General features: G+C 37.0%; 1 protein-coding gene across 1 annotated transcript; it reads left to right on the top strand.

The window, feature by feature from the left end:
* Positions 1 to 5,775: 5,775 nt before the first annotated feature.
* Positions 5,776 to 7,338, top strand: LOC146003350 (uncharacterized). Its single transcript, XM_083141629.1, has one exon. The coding sequence runs from the start codon at positions 5,776 to 5,778 to the stop codon at positions 7,336 to 7,338; it is 1,563 nt and encodes a 520-aa protein (XP_082997755.1).
* The last annotated feature ends 2,625 nt before the right edge of the window (positions 7,339 to 9,963 follow it).

The raw sequence follows: 9,963 nt of genomic DNA, 5'->3' as shown, positions 1-9,963 counted from the left end.
CTTTCAAAATCGTCACCAGAGATCCCGAACAACCTTCTGTATAACTGTTGTAAATACAGATTTCATCCACTGAAATTCATGTCGCCTAAATGTTTCAAGTTTATTCTCTGGTATCTTCACGTCCAAATCGAGAGAGTCTCATTCTTTTTTGACCGACCCAAGCATCTGTACCAGCTTCGCTTGTAATTATCACTCGTTTACATTAATCATCGAGTGTAACGACGACTGTAATATAGTGTAGGTGTGAATATATATGTATTTTACTTTTACATTAGTTTTCAGGAAGGGCCATCCCTCCCCTTCCCCTTTTCACTACTGACTCCTATGGAGATAGTTTCGAAATTTTATGACTTATATATTCACCGAAGAATATCCCTCGAGGGCTATTACGAGTTCTTCCATATTTGTTGTCAACTAAATTACATTTCCTCTACCTTCAATGCGTTCATCTCGTATATATACGGTATATGTGTGTGTTTCTATTTAATGACGTCATAAGGCTACGTGTAATTATAAAGTTTAAGTAATAGTAAATATTCCTCCACGTGTTCCTCGTTATTTCATAACTAACACGCAGCCAACTAATATAAAAAATCAATTGATATGTCGACATACGCTCACGTTACTACCAAGTCGATCCAAGGGTTCACCCTTGCTCGTTCATACAAGGAAATAAACGATTTCACCAGGAAATAATTGCAACACAAATGTTTTTTTTGTGCCAGATCGTGCGAAACGGTATAGTGAATAATATACTAAAAATCCACCATCCAAATATTTGGGCAAAATCCGCCATCTTGGAAAATGGCGACTAAAATTAACCTTAAAAATGAAAAAATATAATATCTCTAAAACGGTGCAATTAAAACAAAAAGTGAAGATAACCGAAATGAATGAGAAAAAATTTGCTAAAATATGTTTTTTTTGTTTGATAGAGCTACCATATATCTTGATCGAATTAAAAAAATTCAAATGCTTTCTTTAATTTTTAGAATTGGCGTAAAAGTTGGTTTCCGCCAAAAAAACAGCAAATATGTAAGAAACTATGTACCTAATGCACGACCTAAAGTCACTAGACCAAATTCATAGATATTTTTTTCTCTAAAGAATGGCTTTTGATTCGTGTCTTTGGAGTCAGTAGTTGAGGAGATATGTAGTTTAATGCAGAGTCAAGTGTTTCCCTAAATTTAGGTGTTTCTTTTCTTATAGTATTGGTGAGAACGTAATATATTGTTTTCGTTCACTTGTGCTTGTTACATATTGCTTTTTGTTGTTTAAAAATGTAAGAACATAGCAGCGGCGATTAGGTGTCTTAACTGAGCGAGAGGAGGGAGGGAGGGGCAAGGGCAGCTTACTTTCTACTTACTGCAAATAGAAAGAATCATATTTAAAATGGAATTCTGGGAGATAATTTGGGTCAAGTCCACTGATAGACAAGGCTTAGCATTAAGAGACCATAGTGCGGCGACAAAAAGTGTATGTGGGGGGGGGGCTTCACCCCATGCTCCCACCCCTAATCCCCGCCACTGTAAATACTTGAACTAATATGATACTGTAAAATACGGTTCTAAAACTGTAATTTGCCTTAGAGCCTATTACAGAATTTTTCGTAGATACCTGGTGCTAACATGTTAAATTTCATCATTTCCTCTACATACAGACTTGTAGCACAGCTGTTGACCCCGATGCAGCAAAAGGAGAACATATGCGTAACTGGATGAAGATGTAAACTCCAATTATAACACCATTAAGCCTTGTTTCCATGATATGGAAAACTCAATATGCTGACCAAGGCAGTAATTTATTTGATTATAACTAAACGTAACGTAACGTTTCAACCTTCTAACAAGGTCTTCTTCAGACTCTGCACCAAGTACAAATGTAACAAAATACAAAAACAGGACGATATATATACACAAACATTACTCCCCTCCAGACTATTAGAAAGTTGTTCTGGAACGTTCTAGCAGGTGGCTTTCCCTGTCAACTGTACTTTAACCTAAAAGGCTAAACATATTTACTTCCATCTAGGTGAAAGTACAGTTGACAAGGGAAAGCCACCTGCTAGAACGTTCCAGAACAACTTTCTAATAGTCTGGAGGGGAGTAATGTTTGTGTATATATATCGTCCTGTTTTTGTATTTTGTTACATTTGTACACCTGATTTTTTTAAATACAATTTTTCATTCCTTAAAAAGAAACATGCTTAAAATAACTTGAAGGTCTTTTTTTGGAACCAGAAATATGGATATATGTTTTGTACAGAAAAGCTAATTCTGCTAACCGGTCCTGTAATATATTTTAACAGTTTCATTAAAGCAACTGAAACTTATAAGTAAATATACATTTTTCTGTTTCTGAAACTGTACATATGAACCTAGTATAGAAATTTTTGTTTGGTGTGTTAATGAAACTATAATAGTTCCAGTAACGTTTCTTCTAGTGAAAATAAAACATTCTGGATGTACTATGTAATTGCAACTTAAAAAATTCTATATGAATTTTGGCAAATTTTTAAATGATAATTTGTAAAATACCAGCTGCCATGTTTATTTAGAGTTTATTTACTGTTTGACATGATTAGTATTTTGCATATTATTCTACACAAAATGTTTGTTAGTGTTGCCTATAAATATTATTGACTTTTGAATCAAGATAAATTTAAGGGTGTTTATAGTTTACATATTACATTTCACTTTGCATGAATTTCACCGCTTCATATTATTTTTTGTTTCCTTTCTTAGGGCTTAATAAACACTTTCACCACAAGTGATTGTGATAACTACAAAATCCTTATTCACATTATTATATAAATTATTTCTTTAAAGTGATTTAAATCAATGATTTTTTTAAAAAATTACCTGATTTAAATCTAGATTTAATTTGCGATTTCAATCAACCTGATTTAAATCAATCCGCCTTGATTTAACAGGACGAAACTTCCACTGTGACATCCTTTGCCTCAGACTGATGTAATGCCCTCAACGACAGAACGCTCTAGAGGTTACCGTGGAAACTACGGCATCTGAGGCATCTTTCCCGGTGGAGCATCCTACCCGAAAATTGCCTTATGCTTCATTTTCTCAATTCTCTTCAGAGTGACGGTTTATTCGGATTGAAGTATCGCATTTCATTCATTGCTAACAGCAAATTCAATATCGTTCACTATAATAGTACAGCGTATCAGATAATTAGACAAGTGTTTTACTCTCACTCCTTTCACATGCCTCCGCTGTTTGAAACGAATCTTCTTTCAGTTCCTCAATAACTCCTGGTCTCATCTCACGGTGGTCTGCAACGACGTTGGAATTTTAATAGACTTCTCCGTTCCAAAACATTTTCAGGAGTAATCTCTCTATTTTCTATCCAATAAATGCATAAACTACATGAACATCCCGTGGCGCAGTGGTTCATGACAAAATTTTAATATAATTTCAATAACTATATAGCAAAAATCACATGAAACTATGTTACAGTTCATATGTACATGTACAGTGTCTCTCAAAAGTTTTAGGACAACGACATTTTAAACTAGGCAACCCAATTTACACAAGGCGTTGGTGGGTTGCGTGTAGAATGAGGCTCAATTTCGGGGTTGCCACATGCACAATATATATTTCTGAAATACGCGAAAGAAATGAAAATAAGTATTTTGCATAAAATTATTAAAAATATCAATATTAAATGCAAAGAAACTAGGTTTTCTTGTATTTCATCGCTGATGAGCCTAAGGAAAGGATAAGAGGTTAGAGGAAACGAAAGAGGACAAAGGAGACGAGAAAGAGAAAGCAAAAGGAGAAGAGGAAAAGTAGAGGAGAGAAGAAAGAGAGGATAGACGAGGAGAGGACAAGTAGTGAGAAGAAAGGAAAAATCGAGGAGGGATGAGGAAAATAGAGCAAAGAAGAGAGGAGGAGACGAGAAGAGGGGAGTGGAGAGTAGAGTAAAAGAGAGTAAAAGGGAAGAATGAAAAGAAGAGGAGAAGAGTGCAGTGGAGTCGGAAATCTAAGACAGGAAAGGAGATAAGAGGAGTGGAGAAGAGTGGGATGGAGACAAGTAGCGAGAAAAATAGAGAAGGTGATATGAGATAAAAGCAGAGGAGAAGAAGGGGAGAGAAGAATAAGAAGGAGAAGAGAAAATAGAAGAGAATTGAAACGAAAGGAGAGAAGAGGTAGTTGGAGAAAATATCGTCTCGGCGTCAAGAATTGATGCATTGTTCAAATTATCGACATGAAACAAAACACTCAATAACGTTTTGAAACATATTGGAGAATGTATTAGATCGGTGCCATATGCCTTTTGGTTGAGTTCAGATCAAGATGAAATCATTCACGTAATATCATTGATTTTACCTGCGATTATACCACTAAAAACATGAATGTAATTTTAACATTTATAAGAATTATCGAATTTTTCTCGACTTCTCGTTTCGTTGAAATGAAGATGCTGTAATTTAACATTTCTCCTCCCACCATCGTTAATTCCAAACAGAATCATCCCGTTTCACCCTGCGTGGGCAATGAACACAATGAGATATGTCTAAAACGTACGAAAATTTTCTGCCACGGGAGGGGTTTGAACCTACGACCATCAGGTTGACAATCCTTAACGGTAACCATTACCCTACAAGCTGTCGCTCCTGAAAGCAGGTAGAAGGAGCTGACCAACGTGAAACGTAGATGCAACTCTCCTCCTACATGTAATGTGCAACGAATACTTGTTTGTAACAAAGAAAACGAAGGTAGAACGAATCGGCGAAAACATTTAACGGAGAGTTGCACATGTTGAAAACTTTTCATTCAATATTTGCGGAGGAATCCTTGCATTGATCTCGAGTGGGAAAAGGGGTAAAATTAGTAGAGGAGAGGAGGGTATTATGGAATAGTCGGGAAATATGGAATACCAAGGTTTTGGCTCTATTCGGTGCTGCTATCACGTGAGAATACCATGAACTACTCAAGAAAGACTCCCATGATGCAGTGCAGTGAGAGCTGACCGCTTGTTGTTGTGTTACCACTCGCTACAGAACAAAGTGTGTTTCGTGATTTTCAAGAGTTTTTGCAGCTAAGTTTTCAAACATTTTAACCTACTAGTACACATGTGACTGGAACATTGATGTTAAGCATAATATACACTAAAAGAATTGTAGTTTGTTATACTGTGGTCGTTTTTTAGCTGACAATGTTTTGTCCATCCGTTTAAAGGTTCATTTTCCAAGATGGCGTGTCGGGTATTATAGAATACTAGGTATTTCATAATACCCGACGTAAAAGTATAGTATTCCATATAACCCGACAAAATATACTGAATAAAAATTTAGTTAAAAAATGAGTTTTGCGTATAATATTGATAGCTAAACAATAATTATTACTTCTTATATAAATTGTAATATAGCCTAATTTAAAACCAAAGTACATTTTTTTAAAAGCTAAATCCATTTGAATGAGTTGAGTTTGAGTTGGTGTTTTAAGTCCACTTTATGCACAGTAAGGCTAATCGGGACTGGACCTACAGTTTAAAGTGGGATCCAAACCGCTTGTGCCTCCACCGGATATCGAACCCGGGACCCCTTGATTACAAGACAATGACGCCACCACTACTCCATGGGGAAGGCCCTCATTTGAATGAAAACAAAACACAATTTTTCTGTTATTTGAAAATTAGTCTACAGTCTAGACCTACAAATAATTTGTTTTAAGATGTGTTTTATTTATTTAAACCTACCCCCCCCCCCCCCTTAGTTGCAAGAGTTCTAAATAGTCTGGTTTTTTTTCAGATATGCCTAGAAAGAAGGAAGATGAGGGAAAGAAGCGAAAGCTTTGGTGTGAGACGCAGATGGCTAAGGCTATAGAAGCTGTTCGTGAGAAGAAGATGGGGTACCTTAAGGCGTCCAAGGAATTCCAGGTTCCCAGAGCGTCTCTCTTCCGCCTTGTCAACAGTAAGGAGAAAAATGCAAAGGTAGCAGCCTCAACTACTCTTGGCCGTAAGCCAGTTTTTCCTAAACAACTAGAAGACAAGTTACAAACATATTTAGTTGAGATGGAGGCCATGTTCTATGGGCTCACAAAAAGGGATGTCTGCAGTCTTGCCTATCAACTTGCGGTTCGCAATAACATACCCCATCCATTTAAGGACGAAACTGCTGGCAAAGACTGGTTCTACGCTTTTATGAAAAGGAACCCGAAACTTTCAGTTCGTAAACCCATGGGTACATCTTTTGCCAGGGCCAGGGGATTTAATAAAGAAGAAGTAGACAAGTTTTTTGACCTGATCGATGTTGTTTTCAAAAAACACAACTATCCTCCTAACAGGATATTTAATGTAGACGAAACTGGTTTGTCTGTGGTGCAAAGTAAAGTTCCTCATGTAGTAGGCCTAAAAGGAAAGAGACAAATTGGGTCCCTTACTTCAGCCGAAAGAGGTTCTCTCGTAACCATCATTCCCTGTATGAGTGCAGGAGGTGACTTTGTCCCGCCTCTTGTGATATTCCCGAGGAAGAACATGAATGAACAACTTCTTAGAGGTGCTCCACCAGGGACCATCGCATCGTGCCACCCGTCTGGTTGGATACAGACAAACATTTTTACTAAATGGTTTAAACATTTCATTGATGTAACAAAACCCTCAGCTGAGTCACCTGTCCTGCTTCTCCTTGACGGCCACACAACCCACAAGCGTAACATTGACGTAATTAGTTTAGCAAGGGAAAGTCATGTTACGATTGTATGTCTACCTCCCCACTGTTCGCATAAAATCCAACCATTGGATAAAACCTTTATGAGTCCATTAAAGTCTCACTATAGTGAGGAAGTGAGATCTTTTTTAAGGCATAGCTCAAGGCCCTTGAGTATTTTTGATATGATGGAACTGTTTGGCAGGGCCTACCTTAAAGTACAACGTGGGGACATAGCAGTAAACGGCTTCAAAGTGACTGGTATTTATCCTGTCAATAGAAATGTTTTCAGCAGTGAAGATTTTATTGCTTCTACACTCACTGTTCCTAGGCCTCAGACTATGACACCCACAACTGACCCTCTTCCATGTTCGTCTACCAGCTCTGATTCACCTCAACCCTGTTCTCCCAAGAGTCCTGATGTGGTTGTCCCTGGTACGTCTAAGTCAACAAATTTTGTCTTACCCATAGAGATATCACCACCACCTCCAAAAAAGCAAAAGTCAAATAGAGGCAGGAAAGCTGGATCTTCTTCTATAATAACCTACTCCCCATATAAAACACAGTTAGAGGATGAACTGAAAGAAAAGGACAAAAAGAAGGAACCAGAAGCTTCAAAACAACAAAACAAACCGAGCATTCAAAGACCCCCCCCGTTCAGAAATTAAACTTAGACCGACCTTCTAGACCTAAACCTAAAAGAGATGACTCCAGTGTTAGCAGCGATGCATCGATCCATTCTGATGTATCATCTGTAATGGACTTCATGCCCTCAACTAAAGAACCGGAAAACAAAGACGCTGAATGTATCTTCTGTAACGGAAAATTCTCCGAAGATCAACGCGGGGAAATTTGGATTCAATGCTTCAGCTGTTCTCTGTGGGCTCACCTTGACTGTACCGGAGCAGAGAAAGAAGATTATATCTGTGACTTTTGTAAATAGACTCGAAGCAGAAATGAGTTGCACATAATCTTAGAAATATGGTTTTTATAGTTCAAAATAACTATGTTTTATGAAGTCTCATTAGTTTTTCAATGGTTTAAACCACCTATTCCATATTACCCGACTATTTCATATTAGCCTCCATTTGTAACTTTTTTTTAAAATATGTTTTTTTTATAACAGCAAAATAAATAGTATTTTTCTTACAAGTGACACTTCATTACAATTAGTTATAGTATGTACTCATGATGATTTTGGGTATTTTATTCAAAAACTAGTGTAGTTATTTTTAGAAATGTAAATGGTATTCCATAATACCCTCCTCTCATCTATAGGCTATCCTGAATCGCCACAAATATAAAGAGTTTTTTAATTAATATTTGTCAATGTCTTTAAACAAGTACAGAATTATCATTAGAGTATCATAAATCATGATCTTATACATGAAAACATCCCTTTGAACGTGTGTCAATTCATTTATTTGTTTTTTTTTTATATAAACATTCCAGATGCAGAACAATGTAGCCACTTTACACTGCTATTACAAATAATGCCATCATGCCGTTGTTTAATAAAATGAAAATCGAAAAAAAGAGAATACTTCGTAAGAAGGATCGATCCTATAACCGCTAGCAACCCAATCGAGAATACTAGCCATTACACCACCTTTTACCTTCCGTTGAAGCATCAATTTTTAAGTATTCTGTCCTTCCAATATTGTAAATATCGTTGGGTATACATTTGTTAAACTTTTACTTTAATTTTGACTTGCTTTCTTGTAGTATGGCAGCTATCAGTCTCCCCGATGGCGCACAATTTGCAATACAGGACCCCTCCCCGATTTTTGTAATATTTCACATACTCACTAATTGACGCCTCCTAATCACGAATTTGAAGTTAAAATTTGGGGGTCACGTGTAGAAATTGCAAAATAAGAGAAATTGAGTAGTCGCGATCGGCGCGATTGCTCATTATTTACCGGAAAATTTTGTGTTTCCAATACTTAGAAAAAAGAAATATGCATTCCTGATTTTAATTATTCTTGCCTTGCCTAACCTAACCTAATCTAACCACCGTGAATGGTTCGTGGGGTTATCCGTCAATGGCGTGTGGGTCTACCCGTGCATGGTTTTACGACCCCAAATTTTAACTATGTTTACCTAACCTAACCTAACCTTACCGAGAATGGTCAGTGGGGATATCCGTGAATGGTTTTGCGCTAATTGTGAAAACGAACCGATAAAAAAATCTTATTTTCGTAGCACTTTAACGGCAAACGTTCATCATCGAAGACGCCATTTTCGTATCCTGCAATTTTACGATCGATGCACTGTTGCCAAACTTACCTGTAATCAAATCAGTCCACATTCCACATGTTCTTCTACATCGTGATTGTCACTATCACTGTCGTCTTCTTCGTCATCCTCGATGCATTTCCAACTCTCCAAGTATGAAATCAACAGTGTGGCAACGCTGCAGACAGCGTAACTAATTGCGAACATCAATTGTTCATATCAACAAATGTGGCTCCTATACTTGTATACGGAGAGTCATTGCGAGAATTGAAAAGCTTACTTTACAACTTCTACACGTTAATGAACAATTTCTTCACCTCACTCAAACATGTTGACCTGAGATAAATTATCGCGACTAATTATTTCGTGAGTATAAGACGTAGCATAGAAATTACAGAAGGGTCCGGTATTGCAAGTTCTTTCCACGTTGCCTTGTAATCAAGGGGTCTCGGGTTCGATTCCCGGTGGAGTCACATAGTGGTTCGGATCCCACTTTAAACTGTAGGTTCAGTCCCGATTAGCCTTACTGTGCATAAAGTGGACTTAAAACACTAAATCAATCAATCAATAGCAGCTATCTTCGAGAAATAATTTGATGTGATGATGAAAAACTAGAATATTAGTAGTTGTGAAAATTCGAGTTATTTCTTCTAAATTATTATTGTGATTAGATAGTATGAATGGGAATGGAAAATATCTAGAGGCTTGAACATTGCAGAACGATGCTCTCTTCCTGTGATACTGTAACAGACGAATTGCTTCTTTATTGACGCAAGTCTCGTGTCCACAAGAGTCTTATGAAATGTATTTGCTGTTGCGCAAGGTAACACGAAATAATTACACCGTTTGCAAAAATGTTTGCAAACTGCCAAATGTGAGAAACGTTATACTTAGACAGGAGGAAAATTTTATTCATGAAATCACATCAGATTTGACAGTGTTTGTCAAGAGATACTCGTGGGACACTGTGTTAAGGTGCTGGACTAAATGCTTCTTATTTTTCTTCCTCGAAGAACAACAATTTTTAAGGTAGAGCAACAGTAGTTCCACTCTTT

The sequence above is a fragment of the Lepisma saccharinum genome, chromosome 20 (genome assembly GCF_977018435.1).
Source record: "Lepisma saccharinum chromosome 20, izLepSacc3.1, whole genome shotgun sequence".
Taxonomy (NCBI): domain Eukaryota; kingdom Metazoa; phylum Arthropoda; class Insecta; order Zygentoma; family Lepismatidae; genus Lepisma; species Lepisma saccharinum.
This window is presented reverse-complemented; position numbering and strand designations above follow the sequence as displayed.